The sequence below is a fragment of the Nycticebus coucang genome, chromosome 12 (genome assembly GCF_027406575.1).
Source record: "Nycticebus coucang isolate mNycCou1 chromosome 12, mNycCou1.pri, whole genome shotgun sequence".
In the NCBI taxonomy this organism is placed as follows: domain Eukaryota; kingdom Metazoa; phylum Chordata; class Mammalia; order Primates; family Lorisidae; genus Nycticebus; species Nycticebus coucang.
Genome location: NC_069791.1, coordinates 97,276,557 through 97,296,478, shown reverse-complemented (window position 1 = coordinate 97,296,478; position 19,922 = coordinate 97,276,557). Strand labels below are relative to the sequence as shown.

At 50.8% G+C, this 19,922-nt stretch overlaps 1 protein-coding gene and 1 pseudogene across 7 annotated transcripts; one reads left to right on the top strand and one right to left on the bottom strand.

Moving 5' to 3' along the window:
* Positions 1 to 54: 54 nt before the first annotated feature.
* On the bottom strand, positions 55 to 7,599 carry MSLN (mesothelin). Of its 7 annotated transcripts, XM_053556539.1 has the most exons (17): positions 7,447 to 7,599; positions 5,213 to 5,300; positions 4,763 to 4,806; positions 4,399 to 4,448; positions 4,057 to 4,177; positions 3,431 to 3,516; positions 3,178 to 3,307; positions 2,903 to 3,096; positions 2,656 to 2,746; positions 2,480 to 2,579; positions 2,106 to 2,284; positions 1,882 to 2,037; positions 1,531 to 1,673; positions 1,326 to 1,453; positions 981 to 1,075; positions 354 to 540; positions 55 to 275 (listed from the first exon to the last, which is right to left on the bottom strand). In XM_053556539.1, the coding sequence occupies exons 1-17, from the start codon at positions 7,513 to 7,515 to the stop codon at positions 187 to 189; spliced, it is 1,950 nt and encodes a 649-aa protein (XP_053412514.1). In that variant the 5' UTR covers positions 7,516 to 7,599; the 3' UTR covers positions 55 to 186. The 7 variants fall into 7 exon arrangements, with proteins under 7 accessions (XP_053412514.1, XP_053412513.1, XP_053412510.1 ...); XM_053556538.1 differs by having other exon boundaries at positions 1,326 to 1,689; XM_053556535.1 differs by adding an exon at positions 7,236 to 7,358 and having other exon boundaries at positions 1,326 to 2,037; positions 7,447 to 7,597.
* Positions 7,600 to 17,415: 9,816 nt separating this feature from the next.
* On the top strand, positions 17,416 to 18,916 carry LOC128562401 (ornithine decarboxylase-like; annotated as a pseudogene).
* The last annotated feature ends 1,006 nt before the right edge of the window (positions 18,917 to 19,922 follow it).

Below are 19,922 nucleotides of genomic sequence, written 5' to 3'. Positions count from 1 at the left end.
ACAGGACACCCCAAGGCCCCCACCTTCCACTTGGTCTTTGAAGGCCACAGGGTGTGTCTGCAGGGGGCACATCCCCATTTATTGAGTTCAAGGCCCCTTGGCCAGATAGGGACCACCCAGACCCACTCCTGGCCAGGTGGGGGCTCTGCAGTGGAACAGAGGGCTGGGCGAATCCGAGTGGTGTCCTCAGTGCAGGGCCAAAGCCAAGAGCAGTGCCAGCACAGCGGAGAGCATGGGTCTGGATCCAGGGAGACGGTGCCCATCCGAGAGGGCCACTGTGAGACAGGGATGGTCAGACCCACCCGTCTCCATCTGCCTGGGGCCTGCCCCCAGCTGGCTGGCTGCCCACCTACCTCTGCGGCTGCGGTCTAAGATCAGGTAGCCATTGGGGATGCCGCCCTGGAGCCCTAGCCCCATGGCATCCAGGTCATCTTGCCGCTGCCGCAGGATCCAGTCCCACACAGGGCTGTTCCTCTGCTCTGCCGTCAGGCCCCCAACATGTGGGCCCAGAAGGTTCTGTACCTCCCGCACAGTCAACCCCTGCCAGGGACCAGGGCAGCCATCAGGATGCAGAGAGCTGCTGGGCCCAACTGTGGCCAAACCACCCTAGGCCTCCCCACAGCACCTGCCCATGGGCTTTGGAGGCATCAGGCCAGGGCCACTGCTGCCCCCAAGGTCCTGTCCCTCTTCAGGGCTCCCTGACCTTTCCCACGCCTGCATGCCTGTGGGACTCCCTCCCTGGACCTTTGCCCCCATCAGCACCCCCATGGGTGCCCTCTGCCTGGGCTCACACTTCTGTGGGCTGCCCTACCCCCTGCACCCCTCCTGAACCTTCACCCTTGTGGGTCACCTTCCCTGGACCCACACTCCTACCGGTCCCCTGCCTGGGACTGCACCCAGGGGGCATCCCTCCCTGGGCTGCCACCCACCATGGGTACCCCAATCCTGGGCCCATACTCCCACAGGACCCCCACCCATACCACAACGGCCTCTTTCTTCAGCGTCTTAAAGGTGGCCAAGTCCATGCTCACATTCTGCTGACTGAGAGCCTGCAGGTCCTCTATGGGGGCCCCGCCTGCCCACATGGAAGGGACCCCAGTGTGAGGCTCCACAGCATGCCCACCTGGCCACAAGCTACCAGAACCCCACAGGCTCCACAAAGACGCCTTTTCTCCTGAGGGGCTCTCCTGGCCCCTGACCCTGGGAGCCTCCCAGTCGACATGCATTGGGGGAAGGGGGAACCAAGTGAGATGAGGGCCCGAAAGTGCCAAGTGGGGGTCTGCAGCTCCTCTGTCATGCCCCCGGCCCTGTGCTCCCTGGCTCACCCAGGAATGGCTGGATCTTCACAAAGTATTCAGCCCTGCTCACATTCTGGAAGGTGAGGTGGGCCCTGGCATACAGGATGTCCAGCTGTGTCTGGCTGCATGTATTCAGGTCCTGTGGTCTGACTGCCCTGGGGAGGCAACGTGGGGCCAGGGAGTGAGCCCCAGTACAGATACCCACCTTGCCCAGCACAGCCTGAGGACTTACCAGATGATGCTGGGTGGCACGGAGCCCAGCTGCCCAGAACTGAAGAAGCAAAGGTAGGTAGGGCGGAAGGCAGCCAGGGCATCCAGGCTGTCCCTGTCCAGCCAGCCATTTCCCTTCACATACTGGGCAATCAGGGCAGCCACCTGTAGAAGGAGGTGCCTGGTGCCAGGAAGAGATATATCCATCCACCCACTTGCACAGCCTCCTGCTGTGTCCCTCAGTCCCCATGGCCTCCTGCTGTGACTCCCAGGCCCTGTGGCCTCCTGCTATGTCCCCAGTTCCCGTGGCCTCCTGCTGTGCCCCCCAAGCCTTCATAGCCTTGTGCCACATGCCCCCCAAACTGGTGGTCACCTGAGCATCCATGTCCCGCCCCTTGCTGACTCTGAGCAGATCTTTCACGACCTGCAATGATGTCACATTCCATTTGTGGATATCCTTAGGGGTCGTGGTGAGGAAGAAGTAGCCCAGGCGCTGGATGAGGGACTCAGGGTAGCCTTTTGGGTAGATCTGCAGGGGAGAGACCATGTGAGCTGCAGCCACTTCCTGGTGACAACCCATGGCGTAACCCATTGTACCTTATCTAATTTGCGCTTAAAAATGTTGAGTTGCTGATAGGTGAAGGGGACTGCGTTCACATGGTCAATCTGGGCAACCAGCAGGGCTCCATCCACACAGGCCTCCAGCTCCCGGTCCGAGTAGAAGACGAGTTTTTCATCCACCACATGGGCCTCTCGCCCTGGGGGACAGGCCTCCTCTGCAGGAGCAGGCAGGTGTGAGGGGTGGATCTTCTCCTTCAGCCTCTCCCTCCTCCAATACCCATGGTGCAGCCTCGGGCAGTGCAGCCCCTCTCTGGGGTGCTCACACCCACCTGGCATAGCTGTTAGGATTGGGCAAGCTGCCTCCCAGAAGTGCAGTCCCCCACCCCTGCTGGGCAGGGTGTGACACTCACTCTCTGTGTCCCTGCGAAGCCTGGGGAGGACCACAGTCAGCTCTGGCCTTGGCCCGGATGGGTTCCGGTAGATGCGCTGCAGCCATGCAGTCACGACACCCTGAGGACAGGCACAGCTGTAGCTGAACTGCAGGTGGCCAGGCATCCACAGATGGTGGGGTAGGGCAGGATCTCACCTTGGGGATGTCTTGGATAAAGTCCTGGTCCAAAATTGGCAGTAGGCCTTGTAGAGTGTTCAGGGTAGAGACCGACCACTTTGATGGGGAGCTGTACAGTGCAGGAGCCCAGCTCAAGGACCCCATGTGCAGCTCAGACAGAGAGGGCAAGAGACAGAGCCAGGGCCAGGTGCCACCTCTGGGGACCTGTGGAGGTGCCCTTACAGGGCTGCTCGTGCACACCCCCATCCAGCACAGTCCCGCTCACCCATAGGGAGGTCCTCTACCCTGCAGAACTGCCTGGGCAGCCTCCTGCTGGTCTTGGTCCAGGGATCCTGGGCAGCCTGCCAGCCGGGGTAGGAGGGCTGCCGCTGAATCAGCCACAAAGCACCCAGGCAGGTCACAGGCCAGTCCTCCCAGAGCCAGCACGTCGGCCTCGCTCACCTGGGACCCCTGCACACCCTGTACACACAGCAGCCTTGGCACCTCTGGGGTCTACCAGACCCCTTCCCTGCCCTGCACCCACCAAGCCCCAGCTCCTACCCTGCAGACCAGAGCTGCAAGCAGCAGGCGCTGCCGCTCAGGGGACCTCCGTGGGAGCACATCCACATTGGCCTTAGAGATGTGGGAGAAGAAATGGGCACAGGTCTGGGGCCCCGAGAACTCAGCTGGGCTGTGGAACAAGAATGCAACGGTCACCACAGCCTGCCCTGAGAGCCTGTCTGGCTGGGCCACCCAGTGTCTGTGCTTTGGCTCCTGGGCAGATGTGGCAAGACCTTAGGGCTCAGGGACCTACTTGAGGAAAAGCAGCAGGTCAGGCGGGAAGGCGTCCAGATCCTCAGGCGCTAGGTGTGCTGGGAGGCCGTGTGCCAGACAGCGCAGCTACGGGGGCATGTCCAGCATAGGACACCTCGGGCCACTGCTCCAGGTGATGGGCCAGGGCCAAGGGGCTGGCCCCACACCCACCCGCAGCACACATGGGCCCCTGGTGCTGCTCACAAGGCAAGAGGTATCCCACCTCCTAGACAGCCACCTCGAGGAGGATGTGGACTGCCTTGACCTAGGTTCCCACAGGCTGGGCCCGCAAGGGCCTGCTGGCTTCTCTGGACCCTGATCCTCACCTCTCCCTGAATTATGCCATGATTGATTTGCTCTTTGGGGACAGAACCAGGAAGGCTGGCCCAAGATTCTAGAGGGGACCCAGTTCTACATAGCCTTGATGACCAGGCCTCCTCAGACTCTCCCAGAGAGGTGGACCCCCATGGGGATGGGCCCTCTAGCAGTCAGTCTAGGTGGCCAGGGAGCTCTGAATGGAGCTGGCTGGGAAGAGACTCTGCAGTGGGGATGGCAACGGCAGCCTGTCAGTTCCTTAGAGCCCCAGGTATGCCCTACCTGCCCTGGGCTGAGGCCCACAAGACTGACCTGATCTGCCTGGAGTGTGGCATTCTTCTGCCCCACGGCCATAGCCAACTCTTTGACATGCTCCGGGCTCAGGCCAGACACGTCAGCACATGTGAAGCCAAGGAGGCGATCTGGGGAGAGGCTGGGCGAGGGGCCAGAATGTGCACCAGAACCACCAATCCCCCCACAGTGCTAGTGCTCCCTGCAGATACTCCCCCCGCCAGGTGACACCCGAGGGGCTTCAGTGGAAAGAATTGGAGGGCCTGGTACAGCGGGCAATGCTGGCCTCATGCCAGGAAGGACATCCACAGTCCACAGGCCCCTTGAGCTGTACCCTCAAGGCTATGGGGACCCCAGACCTACCTGGTGAAGCTGGACACATTGGCCAAGACGGGGTCCAGAGATGCAGCCTGCTGGGGGCACAAGGCCTGCTGACTATGCTGAAATTTGGGCTTAGCTACTTCCAGGATAGGTTCCCCCTGAGTCCTACTACCTCTGGAATGGGCCCAGCTGTATCTTGGACTTATGGGCTTGGCTACTGTGTGGGCTAGTCATGTGGGTGCCCCTGGGGGGTACGGCTCTACCTTTGCAAGTGCACACCTGTAGAAGCTGACGCGCACCATTGATGCCTATTCCCATATCCGTGCATGTGTGAGGGAGAGAACACAGCCTGGCATCCCCCCCAGGACCAGAAGATCCTCCTCCTTGTCCCCAGAGGAGTCCTTACCTGTCTTGACTCTCCAGCCTGAGCCCTCAAGGGTTGTGCCCACCCTGCAAGGGGAGAGGCCACAAGGCTCACAGGTTGTGGAGGCAGAAACAAGCCCCTGCACCTCTGAGGCCACAGCCTGACCCCAGGCACAGGTGTCTGCACCCTACCAGGGAGCCCCTTCTACACTTTCCTCCTGGGACTCAGCTACTGAGGGCAATTGACACCTATTTCACAGATACCCCCACTTTGGCCGGAGCTCCCATCACTTGCTGGCTCAGCCTCTGACCCTGAGGGGTATATCGGCCTGGCTGGTATGCTGGCCATAGTCGCCTCCAAGGGCAGAGCCAAGGTTGGTGGCCCATGAAGGCACTGGGCACATGGAGACTCCCCCAAGGTCCTGGCCCCCTAGCCCCTTGGTTGCCCTCCACCACCCTGGCAGCCCCCTTTTGTAGCAGCCCCTGAACTCACCAAAGCTGAAGAGTAGGAGCAGAAGGCTGTGGTGGGGGTGTGTCCTGCAGGATCTCTTGGGGGAAAGGGCCGTAAGCGAGGCCATGGTCTGCGGAGGACAGCAACACTGACACCCCCACCACACGGGCAGCATGGGACCTGCCCCACCCCAGACCTCACACCCCTGTTCCAGCTGGGGCCTTGTGGTACCCCAGGGGGCTCCCAGGTGGAAAGTTCTGGACACCTACAGTAGTGCCTATGCCTCTGGCCCCTCCTGCCTGGGTGTGCCAGTGCATCTGGGCCAGCTGGGCTGGGAGGGCCCAGGCCTCAGCTGGTACCACCCCTTCTCACTGGGCATGCAGGGTGAGGAGAGCCCAGTTTGGGAACAGAGCCATCCCCACTCAGGTTGGCCTCAATTTCCCTACTCCTTCACCAGAGGACTGAGCAGCGTAGGCTGGGGGGGTTGCCCTTGGCTGCATATGCCTGGGCTTCATACATATCCGGGGCCACAGGCTGCTCTAATCCCTCCTGAAAGTAGACACGGGTGGGGCACAGCCTGAGGGATCCCTCTGTGCTCTCTGAGGTGGGCCTCAGGGGTTGTGTGGGCCAGTATGGGTGGGGAGGTGGGTGGGGTGCCCTCCCTGGACAAGAAATGTCCTCCCAACCTAGGGTGGGGCCTTTAGGAGACCAAACCACCTTTGACACTTTCCTCTCTCAGGGGCCAGGGGACCCCAGGGCTGTGTGGAATGCAGCCTAAGCCACCTCCAAAACCAGGGCATAGGCCTGTGCAGGTGCCACTCCTGTGGCTCAGGAATGAGGGGCTCTTCCATACTGTTGCGCTCCAGCTACCCTCAATAGGCAAAGAGCCCTGCCTGGTCTGGCCAGTGATAGGGGAACAGCTTGGGGGGCCACCACCCCTCCAGGTGATGGCTACCCTCCACCTCCTGCCCCAGAGGAGATAGGGACACCCTGAGAGGGTAGAAGGAAAACAAAACCCCCAACCAGAAAATGGGCAGTGAGTCAGCATGGCCAGACAAGAAGTGTGCCCGCCCCCCGTCACTGCCATCTCCCTTCTGACCAAAGTAGACCTTGGGCAGCCTCCCCACCACCATGGAATGAGGAACCCCCAACCTTGCCTGCCCCACAGGGCCTCTACAGACCACTGTGCACCTGGGGTCTACATCTCCCACACTCCAGCCCAGGAGGACTGAAGGGGCTGTAGGGGCACCTACAATGTACCTGCCTTAGGCCTACAGGGGTGACATCTGTTTTGGAGCCCCCACTGGGTGATTCAGAGGCCCCGCCTGGGCCCCAAGATCCAGCCCTTGGGTGAAAATGAAGTTGGACAACATTCCCTGCCTGCCTCTGGCCTCTCTGGAGATGGCCAGCAGGGGAGCAGAGCACAGATTTAAGGACAGCTCTCCATACAGGATAATTTTGTCCACCCAAAGCACAGAGATGCTGAGGGTGCAGGGCAGGAACCCCTCCCCTGGCAACCCCAGTACCAGCTTCAGCCCGCAGCAGGCTTGACTGGGGGTCCCTGAAGGGCAGTCAGAGATGTCCTGAATAGCCCCCTCGCATGTCCCTCCTCGCACCCATGGCACACATATGGTCATCCCCCAACACAGACACGGTGGTGGTCAGCCCCTATGGGTCTGGTGGCAGAGCTCAGTCCCAGGAGATGAGGTTCCTGGGAAAATCCCCGTCCCCGCCTCTGTCCTGAGAGCCCCCAGCTAAACTGGGGTTCTAGTGCCAGTAGTCAGCAGCTCCACCCTGGCAGGAAATGTGAGGCAGATAGGTTTGAGTGTCCACAGTGCACCTTTCACTTCTTTGCCTGGTGGAGAGCCTAGTGCCTAGGGATCCCACCCTTTGGCTCTGTCTGGCCCATGTGCGGCAGCCTGTTCCTGCCTGCCCGTTGTCTGGTGCTGGGAACCCTACCTGGCATCCTGGGGAAGACCCAGCCTGGGGACCACCTGACTGGTCAGCTGGGAGGTGCAAATTCACCACCGCCACAAGAGGAGATGGTTCAAAGATTCCAACTTACAGATCCTGTGCAGGGAGGATACCGTGAGTCGGGAGGGCAGTCCCCCATCTGCTGCTCACACCAGGTTCTGCCCAGGCAGCTGAGAGCTGCTGCTCATACTGCAGGAATGTGTGGGTGGAGACCCTGTGGAGGCACCAGCCACCCGGGAAGGAGGGGCTCCAAGGGCCAGGAGAGCTGCCCTCAGCCGCCCCTTGGGGACATAGGTACTCACTCTTCCTTTTCTCAAGTGTTGCTGCTGAGGAAGTGCAGGGGCCATGTCGGTGCCACTGTGACAACCCATCACCACACAAAAAAAACCAGCCAGGACACGGATTAGAAGTACAATGCTTGTAAGAGGCGGACTCCCCACAGGTGCAGGGTGGGTCCCAAGTAACCTCTGTCGTGGCCTTTTATTGAAGATTATGCAACAGGTGTGGAGGGGTTCACGTACTAGGATCAAATGCTTAATGATCAGTACGTGCTCTTTCCCCAGGCTTGACTCCCATCCTGTTGCACCACCAATGTCCAAAGTATAATACCTGCTTGCTATTGAGCCACCGATCTTATCTCATTAAAGCACACAGTTGCTTAAGGGCTTGTCTCTGGGCTGCAAAACATCTCCTTGAGGCTGGGAGATTGACCCGCTCCCAGCACCTCCTTCATGAACTGGTGACCTACAAGCCTGGTGCTCAGTTTCCTACAGGGCCAGATTGCAAGGCCAGGTGGTGGCCTGGTCTCCTGCCAGTCCCAGGTCCCCAGGGGTCACACATGGCTTCTTTTAGGTGTGCTCCTGACTCATGGCACTGCAGGGTGGCCTCACCATGACCATGAAGTCTAGGGCTGTGTGAGCGCCTAGGTCGGAGGACTGCAACCCTTCATGAGTGGGGCCAGGACTGACCTGTCCCAGCTGGCTGGGCTGCTGGAGGTGGGGTGGGGTCACCTTCCCCAGGCACCTGCTTTCATGCCTGCAAAAAGGCTCTGTTTACTGAGCTGAGATGCCCACCTCGGCTCTTTTTCCATGAAGTGGGTTTCTATTCTATGCAGTCAAATACTTAACACAGAATTCAGCAAGGCTGACAGGTACAAAAATCAAACTTACAAACACCTTTTTAAAAACTTATCTACAAGTGAAAAAAATTGGAAAACATATATAAAACCAATTACATAAGTGCTCTAGGGAGTGAACAAAAGTCAGAAGATTTTGGAAGGAGATTAACACTTAAAGGAAGATTCCAGTTTAGAGTGATTTCTCCTCTGTGTGCTTGGCTTTGAAGGCAGCCACAGGCTAGGCGGAGAGACTCAAACACCAACAGAATCCTCTCAGCTTCCTGGACAAAGGGAAGGAAGGGAGAAGCCCAGAAGAACCAGAGGAGACTGGAAAACCCTGAACAGGAGAAAGTCAGAGGCAGGGACCCCAAGTCTCTGGCTGCCCCCTGCCTCAGTCAAACAGTGCCAGGCAGCCTGCAAGCAGTTCCAGCCAGAGAGTTTTTTAAAAGCTGCCTGATATGGGAGCCTCTGGCAAAGTTCGCAGCTGGAATCTGACCAAGTTAATTTCCAGCCAAAACAAAAGCATTAATAGTCTTCTTTGGAACATAACAGGACACGGTGTCTAGGGCAGTCAACAGTCACACCGTCCAGGAAACAATCCCAAAGAACCCGGCAGTGGGGAGCCAGCAAATTATGACCCATTCAGATGTGAAAGACAGTCAACCAAAGCTAACACCAAGATGAGTCAGACATGAAACTATCAGACAAGGATTTAAAACAACTATTACAACTTTGTTCAACAAGGTGATAGACTCCTCGTGAATGAAGAGGTAGGAAAAACAGAAAGCATTTCAGAAGAATGCAACAGTAACCAGGCGCAGTGGCTCATGCCTATGTAGTCCTGGCACTGTGGGAGACCAAGGCAGGAGGGTCTCTTGAACCCAGGAGTTTGAGGTTGCTGTGAGCTAGGCTGGGATGCCATGGCACTCTAGCCTGGGCAACATAAAGTAAGACTCTGTCTTTAAAAAAGACTTGTGGAAATTTCCTTCCCACTTTCATCAAGGAATTATAGTTTGCACTTGAAAGATACACCCACTGCTCTGTGTGTGGGTGTGGAGAGTTCACTGCTTATTTTAACTTTGACAGCACAGGAATTACATAAAGCACATCATGGTGACTCAAATAACATTCATTATTAAAATTATGATAACACAGTACACATTTCACATATAAATGCTGTTTTGCCTTCTGAGTTGAGGTTGAATTTGTTAAAAAACATTATCAAGTTTGAAGCAAAAATTAAATTCCAGGCCGGGCACGGTGGCCCACAACTATAATCCTAGAACTCTGGGAGGCCAAGGCAGGTGATTGAGTGAGCTCTGTAGTTAGAGACCAGCCTGAGCAAGAGCAAGACTCTGTCTCTACTAAAAATAGAAAAACTAGCCAGGCATTGTGGTGGGCACCTCTAGTCCCAGCTACTCGGGAGGCTGAGGCAGGAGTTTGAGGTTGCCGTAAGCTAGGCTGAGGCCACAGTACTCTATCCTGGGCAACAGACTCTGTCTCAAGAGAAAAAAAAATTAAATTCCAAAGCTAGTCAGTGCTTAAGAACACAGGTTAAAGGAAGTTCTTCTCATTCCAAAAGAATTTCAACACAGCCTTAAGTTTAAAAATCACAGTAAAACTATTAACCATTGTTAAGCTACTGAGCTCTCTGTGGTAGGGTGAGTCAGGCTGTTCAGCTCCTACTTCTGACAAAAATTCTCAGAACTGATGATGAGTAAGTGTCTGCAAGCAGAGGGAGTTCACAGCTGACCCTACTGGTTCAATAACAGGTGAGGGATTCAAATATTTCTTGCAAAAGAATGATTTACAGAGAGCCAATGACTAATACAACCACCACCACAGGCTTTAAACACTTTTTGATTTCATGAGCTCTGTAGATTTGTCCACCTAAGTTTTTTTCTGCTCCACACATAGTCTCATCTCATATTAGCAGATTCCTCTTCGTGTTTTGTTGGATTCATTTTCTCAACAGTGGAAATGTTCTTTCCTGCAATTGTCCCTGCAGTCTGCACACACAGGCTGATTCTTTGGTCACTTCTCAATTCAACATTGAAACAGCGACCCTCAGATAAACAACTGAGCACTGACATCAATTCATTCATCAAGAGCCAAGGAAACCAAATTGATATCACTCACTTTGGTTTTAACTGACTATGGATCCTGCTCCCAACATGCTGAACTCTGAGAACAACTGTTGTCATCCGGGGTGACAGGCTTAGGCCAGTTTGCCTTCTCAGGGCACACTGTGTCAGCCTCTGCTGTCTTACCTGCTTTATTCAGTCTCCAGCAGTAAGCGGCTTTCCTTGCTATGCTAACAAGTGGGCCACTCAGAATCTCAATTTGCTGGCAGCCTCATTTTCATTTTTTATTTTTGTGAAGATATTCTGCTGTCATGAGACGTTCTATTTTAAATTTTCTAATTTTTCTGGCTATAGCTGTCCTGTGAGTTGGGAACATTTCCTGTGATGAGTGCTTAGTCTGATGATGCTGACCAGCTGTAGTGTCATTGCAGGATACACACGAGACTCTGCCATGTAATTATTTTTTTTTTTTTGAGACCGAGTCTCACTCTGTCATCCTGGGTAAAGTGCAGTGGTGTCATAGCTCATAGTAACCTCAAACCCCTAGGTTCAAGTGATCCTCCAGTCTCAGCCTCCCGAGTAGAGTGGGACTACAGGTGCCCACCACAAAACCTGGCTAATTTTTCTATTTTTAGTAGGGTCTCACTCTTGCTCTGGCTGGTCTCAAACTTAAGTGATGCCCCCCACCTCAGGCAATCCACCCACCTCAGCCTCCCAGAGTGCTAGGATTACAGGTGTGAGCAACTTTGCCCGGCCAATGTAATTTTTTAAAAAAATATTTTCAAGCCCTTGTGTCAAGGGCTGACTTTCTTTTTTTTTGAGACAGCCTCAAGCTGTCACCCTGGCTAGAGTGCCATGGCGTCACAGCTCACGGCAACCTCAGACTCCTGGGCTTAAGCAATTCTCTTGCCTCAGCCTCCGAAATAGCTGGGACTACAGGCACCCACCACAATGCCCAGCTATTCTTTGGTTGTAGTTGTCATTGTTGTTTGGCAGGCCCAGGCTGGATTCAAACCCACCAGCTCTGGTGTATGTGGCTGGTGCCTTAGCCGCTTGAGCTACAGGCGCCCAGCCAAGGGCTGACTTTCAATAGACCAAAGTGAGGAAGCCGCTATACTACACATGAAAACCCACCACGACCAGGTAATTTAATAACAAAATAACACGCCCACTCCCCTGCACCTTAGAAGCCAGCCCAAGAATGCTGGCTCCACTACTGTTTTGACATGATGACATCCCTAGGTAACAAAAAATAAAGCAAGACATTGTAGGGTGGTGAAGTACTAGAAGCACCAGTGCAATGACCAACTGGTCATGGTTTACAGGGGCCAATGGGCAGCAGTGAAAAGCCATGAGAGACATGCACTGGGTAGCCATTGCAATGACAGCACTGTAGGTAGACCACATGCTTGCAAATGAGTGTGGCCATGTGCCAGTAAGACTTTATTCATGGACAAGAACTCCAAACTTCTCATAATTCCGTGAAGTATTGTGAAATATTGTCATTCCTTTGATTTTTAAAACAATTTTAAAATGTAGAAACCATGGGCCATAGGTTGCCCATCCCTTGTTTAAACCATATTAAAAGGCAGGGATTATCATGGGGAACCAGATGTAACTATGTGCCATCAGCAAGGCACACAGTTGATTTTTTCTTTTTTAGTTTTTTGTGTTATTTGGGGGGGGGGGGCGTTGAAATAGCATCTCTCTCTGTGCCCTGGGTAAAGTGCCCTGGTGTCATAGCTCACAGCAACCTCAAACTCCTTGGCTCAAGCAATCCTTTTGTCTCAACCTCCTGAGAAGCTGGGACTATAGGTGCCTGTCACCATACCCAGGTAGTTTCTCTATTTTTGGTAAAGACAGGGTCTCGGGTCTTGCACAGCCGGGTCTCAAACTCCCGAGCTCAGACAATCCACCCGCCTTGGTCTCCCAGAGTGCTAGGATTACAGGCATGAGCCACCATGCCTGGCCAAAACACGCAGTTTAAATGTAAAAACACAAATAGCTGAAAAGTAATGGGTAGAAAAGAAACATGCCATGCAAGTAAGAATAAGGAATCTGAGCCAAGGATTAAGGACATTCAGTAAAGATGTAGGAGTCAAATCATTAGGAAGACACAACGATCATGACTGTGTATGTACCTAATCCAAAATATTGAGACCAGTAAAATGGAAAAATATATAATTTCACAGTCATAGTAGGAGATTTTAACATCCCTCTCGTGGCATTTGACAGAAAAACTAAACAAATACCAGTGAAGACAAGGAGTAGTGAACAATGCTACAGTCACCTCAACCCGACTGATGTGCACAGAGCACCATAACTGACTGCTGCAGAGCAGGCTTTTGTGAAATGTGCATAATGTAATCATCAAGACCTAACATACTCAGTTTTATATTGGGCTATAAAATAAATCTCAACAAATCTAGAAGGATTGCAATCATGCAGACTATGTTCTCTGACCATGAGAGAATTAAATTAGACATCAATAACAATAAATTATCTAGGAAAATCCCAAATCTTAGAAATTAAACAGCATCTAAATAATCCGTGGCTCAAAGAAGAAATTACAAAGAAAATTACATGACATATCTAACTGAACGCTACTGAAAATATATCTTAACTGAGGCGATGGTAGTTACACAACCATATGCATCTGTTAAAATTCATACAACTGTACACTTTAAAGGTGAATTTTCCTGTATACTTCAGTAAACATGACTTTTAAAAATGCGTCAAATGCAGTTTAAGCAATCCATAGAGGGGAATTTATAGCTTCAAATGATTATATTTTTTAAAGAAGATCCAAAATCATTGATCTAGGTGCTACCTCAAGAAATTAGAAAAAGAAGAGCAGGGGGCACCTGTTCCAGCCCCATGTACCGAGGGTGGCAGGTTCAAACCCAGCCCTGGCCAAACTGCATCAAAAAAATAGCAGGGTGTTGTGGGGGGTGAGGCAGGAGAATCACCTAGGCCCAGGAGTTGGAGGTTGCTGTGAGCTGTGACGCCATAGCACTCTACCGAGAGCAACAAGGTGAGACTCTGTCTCTACAAAAAAAAAAGAAAAAGAAGAGCAAAGTAGGCTGGACACGGTGGCTTACACCATAATCCTAGCACTTTGGGAGGCCAAGGTGGGAGGCTTCCTTGAACTCTTGAGGTTTAAGACCATCTCTACTAAAAATAGAAAAAAAATGAGGCAAGAGAATCGCTTGAACCCAAGAGTTGGAGGTTGCTGTGAGCTATGATGATGCCACAGTACACTCCCAGGGTGACAGCTTGAGATTCTATCTCCAAAAAGAAAAAAAAAAAAAAAAGAGGAAAGTAATTCCAAAGTAAGTAGTAAGTAGGAGAAAAGAAAAGTCAATGAAATAGAAAATAAACAATAAAGAAAAATAACAAAACCAAACACTGGTTCTTTGAAAACATCAACATAATTAAAGCCTCCTAGTCAGACTGATCAAGAGAAAAAGAGACATTATAAATGCTCAATACCAGGAATGAAAGAGAAGTTGTCACTATAGATCCTAGAGACAATAAAAGGAAGTACAGGCTGAGCACAGTCGCTTATGCTCATAATCCCAGCTAAGGATTATGGAAGGCTGGGAGGGAGGGTCCCTTGATGTTAGTTCAGGACTAGCCTGAGCAACATTACAAGACCCCCATCTCTACAAAAATTTTTTTTTTTACTTAGCCAAGGGTACTGATGGTACTTGTAGTGCCAGTTGCTTGGAAGGCTGAGATGGGAAAACACTTGAACCCAGGAATTTGAAACTACAGTGAGCTTTGGTCACACTACTGTGCACAGCCTAGGTGACAGAGCAAGAGTATCTCTATGCCAAAAATTTAGACATTTAGGACAATTTCTTTTTTTTTTTTAGACAGTCTCAAGCTGTCACCCTGGGTAGAGTGCCATGGCATCACAGCTCACAGCAACCTCCAACTCCGGGGCTCAAGCAATTCTCCTGCCTCCGCCTCCCAAGTAGCTGGGACCACAGGCTCCCGCCACAACGCCCAGCTATTTTTTTGGTTGTAGCCATCATCGTTGTTTGGTGGGCCCAGGCTGGATTTGAACCCGCCAGCTCAGGTATATGTGGCTGACGCCTTAGCTGCTTGAGCCACAGGCGCCGAGCCAGATTTAGGACAATTTCTTAAAAATGCATTTTACAAAATTAACATTAGATGAAACAGAAAAAAAAACCCTAAATAGTCCTATATCTATTGAAGAAATTGAATGTGTTATCAATAGTAGCCTTTCTACTAATAAAATTCTTACTCAAAGAAATAGATAACACTGATCTCAAACAAACTCCTTCAGAAGATTGAGGAAGAGGGATCACTTCCAACTTGTTTGTTGTTTTTTTTTAAGAGACAGAGTCTCATTTTATCACCGTCGGTAGAGTACTGTGGCATCACAGCTCACAGCAACCTCCAACTCCCAGGGTTAGGCGATTCTCTTGCCTCAGCCTCCTGAGTAGCTGGAACTATAGGCGCCCACCACAAAGGCAGGCTATTTTTTTTTTTGTTGCAGTTTGGCCAGGGCCAGGTCAGAACCTGCCACCCTTGGTAAAAGGGGCTGGCGCCCTACTCACTGACCCACAGGTGCTGCCTACTTCCAACTTGTTTTATGGAGCCAGCATAACCCTGATACTAAAATCTGACAAGGATTTTATTTTTTTGAGACAGAGTCTTGTTTTGTCACCCCCAGTAGAGTGCCGTAGTGTCATAGCTCACAGCAGCCTCAGACTCTTGGGCTCAAGCAAGCAATTCTCTTGCCCCAGCTTCCCGAGTAGCTGGGCCTACAAGCGCCCGCCACAATACTTGGCTATTTTTTTTTTGTTGCAGTTTGGCCAGGGCCGAGTTTGAACCCGCCACCCTCGGTATATGGGGTCGGCATCATACCCACTGAGTCACAGGCACTGCCCACTTCCAACTTGTTTTATGGAGCCAGCATAACCCTGATACTAAAACCTGACAAGGATTTTTTTTCTTTTTTGACAAGGATTTTTTTTAAAGAGTCTTGTTTTGTCACCCCCGGTAGAGCGCTGTGGTGTCATAGCTCACAGCAACCTCAGACTCTTGGGCTCAAAGGATTCTCTTGCTTTGGCTTCCCAAGTAGCTGGGACTACAGGCACCTGTCATAACACCCAGCTATTTTTTTAGAGATGGAGTCTCGCTCTAGCTCAGGCCAGTCTCAAACTTGTGAGCTTAGGTGATCAATCCACCTCAGCCTCCCAGAGTGCTGGGATTACAGGTGTGAGCCACCATGCCTGGCAAGGGTTTTGTTTTTGTTTTTGTTTGCATTTTTTGGCTTGGGCTGGGTTTGAACATGCCACTTCTGGCATATGGGGCCAGTGCCCTACTCCTTTGAGCCACAGGTGCCGCCCAAGAAAAAGAAAATTACAGACCAATATCCCTCATGAATGCAGATGTAAAATTCCCTAACAAAAATATTAGCAGGGCTGGGAGTGGTGGCTCACGCCTGTAATCCTAGCACTCTGGGAGGCCAAGGTGGGTGGTTTTCCTGAGCTCACAAGTTTGAATTTTTCAGCAATATTGTACTCCTTGATAAGCTCAGTTCAATGAGACATCAGGCAGCAAGCACAGTTAGAAAGGATAGTGTCGAGCTGTGCATCGCCACTCAAATAAAAACAGCCAGGAACATGGATTGGAGGTACAAATGCCTGCAAGAGAGGGCTTCCCGTATTCCAGGGAGAGCCCTGAGCAACCTCTGCCATGGCCTTTTATTGAAGCATTACACAACAGGTGTGGGGGGCCCATGTACTGGAGCTATGTGCTTTTTCTCCCCAGGCTCGACTCCCACCCTGCTGCACGAGGAATGTCCAATGTGTAACACCTGCTTGCTAACGAGTTATCGCATTCAGCTGCTTGAGGGCTTGTCTCTGGGCAGCCAAACATCTCCATGCCAGCTAGGAGATTGTCTCATTCCCACCTCCTTCTTCAAGAACTGGTGACCGCTTCCACAAGCTTGGTGCACAGTCTCCTACAGGATAGCATTGACAAAGCTCTATTGGAATCAGATGTAGCTCTGAAGAAAAGAAAATAAGACATATTCAATTATCGAATTGATGACAAAGGCAATGTTGTCTGCAGACCGAACGATAACAGTGTTTTCACTGTTGCCTCATCCGGTGCTGGTATCAATCCCCTATGTCTTGTCGATCATTATTCCCAGAAACTGAAAAAGAAGATCTAAGTTCAGCCAAAAATGATCAAAGTGTATAAGCATTTCATGGGAGACATAGACAGAGCTGATGAAAACATTGATAAGCATCGGGCATCAATCTGGAAAGAAATAGTATTCAAGCCCTCTTTTGTTCCGTTTCAAATTGGTCTTACAAAATGCTTGGCAACTGCATAATGTAAATGATGAGAAGCCAGTGGATTTTCTGGAGTTTCGTGGAACTGTGGCATGCCATTGTCTGGAGACCCACGGTCATCCTCCAGAACCCCGCCAAAGAGGAAGAACTTCTCAGAAAGGTAGTCTGAACTTTTCTATTTTTAGTAGAGATCCCCCTCTTGCTCAGGCTGGATGTTGTCATGCTATGGATATTTCCAAAAATGGGGAAAAACATATTTCCTTCAGTAGGTGAATAGACAAATAAAATATGGTATGTTCCTATCATGGCACACTGCTCAATGGTACAAAGGAACAAATTCCTGATTCATGAAAAAAGTGAATGAATTTCAAAACCGTTATGCTCCGGTCAGTCCCTGAAGTCACCGCCCTGGCCGCCCCTCTGCCAGCTGCTCCAGCGCCACCTCGGGCCGGCGTCTCCGGCAGGCCAGAGCCAGGCGCTGACCGGGTGGTGGGGGTGGCCAAGCACTCCTGCAGCTCCAGCTCTGTGTGAGCGGTGGCTTCCCGGCTTCTCCATGGGCCTGGCCTGAGGCACCCGGATGCTCTAAGAACGTTACTACTGTTGCTCGGAGGACACACGCCGTGGGATTCAGAATTCCTGGAGAATTGCCTTTGTGAGAAGGTGGAAGTATTTCTTTAAATTCCATCTCTTAGTTTTTCAATTTGTTGCATTTCAGAGAAACATCAAGAAACCATGAACAACATTGGTAATGAAGAGTTTGACTGCCACTTGCTTGATGAAGGTTTTACTGCCAAGGACATTCTGGACCAAAAAATCAATGAAGTTTCCTCTTCTGATGATAAGGATGCCTTCTATGTAGCAGACCTCCGAGATGTTCTGAAGAAACATGGAAGATGGCTAAAAGCTCTTCCTCGTGTCACTCCCCTTTAGGCAGTCAAATGTAATGACAGTAGAGCCAATGTGAAGACCCTCGGCTGCCACTGGGACAGGATTTGACTGTGCTAGCAAGACTGAAATATAATTGGTTCAAAGTCTCGGGGTGCCTCCAGAGAGGATTATCTATGCAAATCCTTGTAAACAAGTGTCTCAAATTAAGTACGCTGCCAATAATGGAGTCCAAATAATGACTTTTTTTTTTTTTCTTTGCAGTTTTTGGCCAGGGCTGAGTTTGAACCCACCACCTCCGGCATATGGGGCCGGCACCTTACTCCTTTGAGCCACAGGCGCTGGCTGCCCTAGATGATGACTTTTGACAGTGAAGTCGAGTTGATGAAAGTTGCCAGAGCACATCCAAAGGCCAAGTTGGTTCTGCGCATTGCTACTGATGATTCCAAAGCAGTCTGTCAACTCAGTGTTAAATTCAGTGCCACACTCAAAACCAGCAGACTTCTTTTGGAACAGGCAAAAGAGCTAAATATTGATGTCATTGGTTTCAGCTTCCACGTAGGAAGTGGCTGTACTGATCCTGAGACCTTCATGCAGGCAATCTCTGATGCCCACTGTGTCTTTGACATGGGAGCTGAGGTTAGTTTCAGCATGTATCTGCTTGATATTGGCGGTGGCTTTCCTGGATCTGAGGATGTGAAGCTTAAATTTGAAGAGATCACTGGTGTAATCAACCCAGCATTGGACAAGTACTTTCCATCAGACTCTGGAGTGAGAATCATAGCTGAGCCAGGCAGATATTATGTTGCATCAGCTTTCACACTTGCAGTTAATATCATTGTCAAAAAAATTGTATCAAAGGAACAGATAGGCTCTGATGATGAAAATGAGTCCAGTGAACAAACCTTTATGTATTACGTGAATGATGGAGTGTATGGATCGTTTAATTGCATCCTTTATGATCATGCTCATGTAAAGCCTCTTCTGCAAAAGAGACCTAAACCAGATGAGAAGTATTATTCATCCAGCATATGAGCACCAACATGTGATGGCCTTGACCGGATTGTTGAGGGCTGTGACCTGCCAGAAATGCATGTGGGCGACTGGATGCCCTTTGAAAATATGGGTGTTTACACTGTAGCTGCTGCCTTTCAATGGATTCCACAGGCCACCTATCTACTATGTGATGTCAGGACCGACATGGCAACTCGTGCAACAAATCCAGAACCCCAACTACCTATCCGAAGTAAAAGAGCAGGATGTTGGCACTCTGCCTGTGTCTTGTGCTTGGGAAAGTGGAATGAAACGTCACCCAGCAACTTGTGCTTCAGCTAGTATTAATGTGTAGATATCCTTCTGTAGCTGTTAACTGCGAGTTTAGCTTGAATTAAGGGATTTGGGGGGGACCATTTAACTTAATTACTGCTAGTTTTGAAATGTCTTTGTAAGAGTAGGGTTGGCACTGATGCAGCAATATGTAAGGTTAGGAGATGGGGTCACACTTATCTGTGTTCCTATGGAAACTGTTTGAATATTTGTCTTATATGGATTTTTATTCACTTTTCAGAAATGCTATGGAAGAGTGCCCCTCCGCTGCTCAGCAAGCATTTGTAGCTTGTACAGTGGCGGAATGGGCCGAAAGCTTAGTGTTGTAACCTGTTTTAAGAATAAAGTATCTTGAAATAAAAAAAAAAAACTGTTATGCTCCATGGAAGAAGCAGACTCAAAGAGTGCATAATGTATGATTCCATTTATATTTGAATTAAAAATGCAAACTATTCTGTTATGACAAAAAGCAGGTAAGTGGGGCGGCACCTGTGGCTCAAGGAGTAGGGCGCTGGTCCCATATGCCGGACGTGGTGGGTTCAAACCCAGCCCCGGCCAAAAACCACAAAAAAAAAAAAAAAAAAAAAAAGCAGATAAGTGGTTTCTTGGGGCCAGGCAGCTTCATGAAAATGAAGGATTGCTACATAGTAAGAGGGAGGAAAGGACTACAGACATACTTAAGGAAATGTATTGAGGTGATAGAAGGTTCTGGGTTGACTGTGGTGGCAGTTTCATGGGTATGTATTATTTCCAAAACTTTTTGAACCATATATATGAAATAGATGCATTAATTATATATAAAGTGCCACAATAAAATTGATTTAAAAATCAGTAGCATAGCAAGTATTGGAAAGAATGTGGAGAAACTAGAATCCTTGTGCATTGCTGGAGGGAGGACACTAAATGAAATGTCCCGTGACTGGGCAAGGTGGCTCACCCCTGTAATCCCAGCACCCTGGGAGACTCTAGACTGGTGGATCACCTGAGCTTAGGAGTTGGAGATCAGCTTGAGCAAAATCGAGACCCCA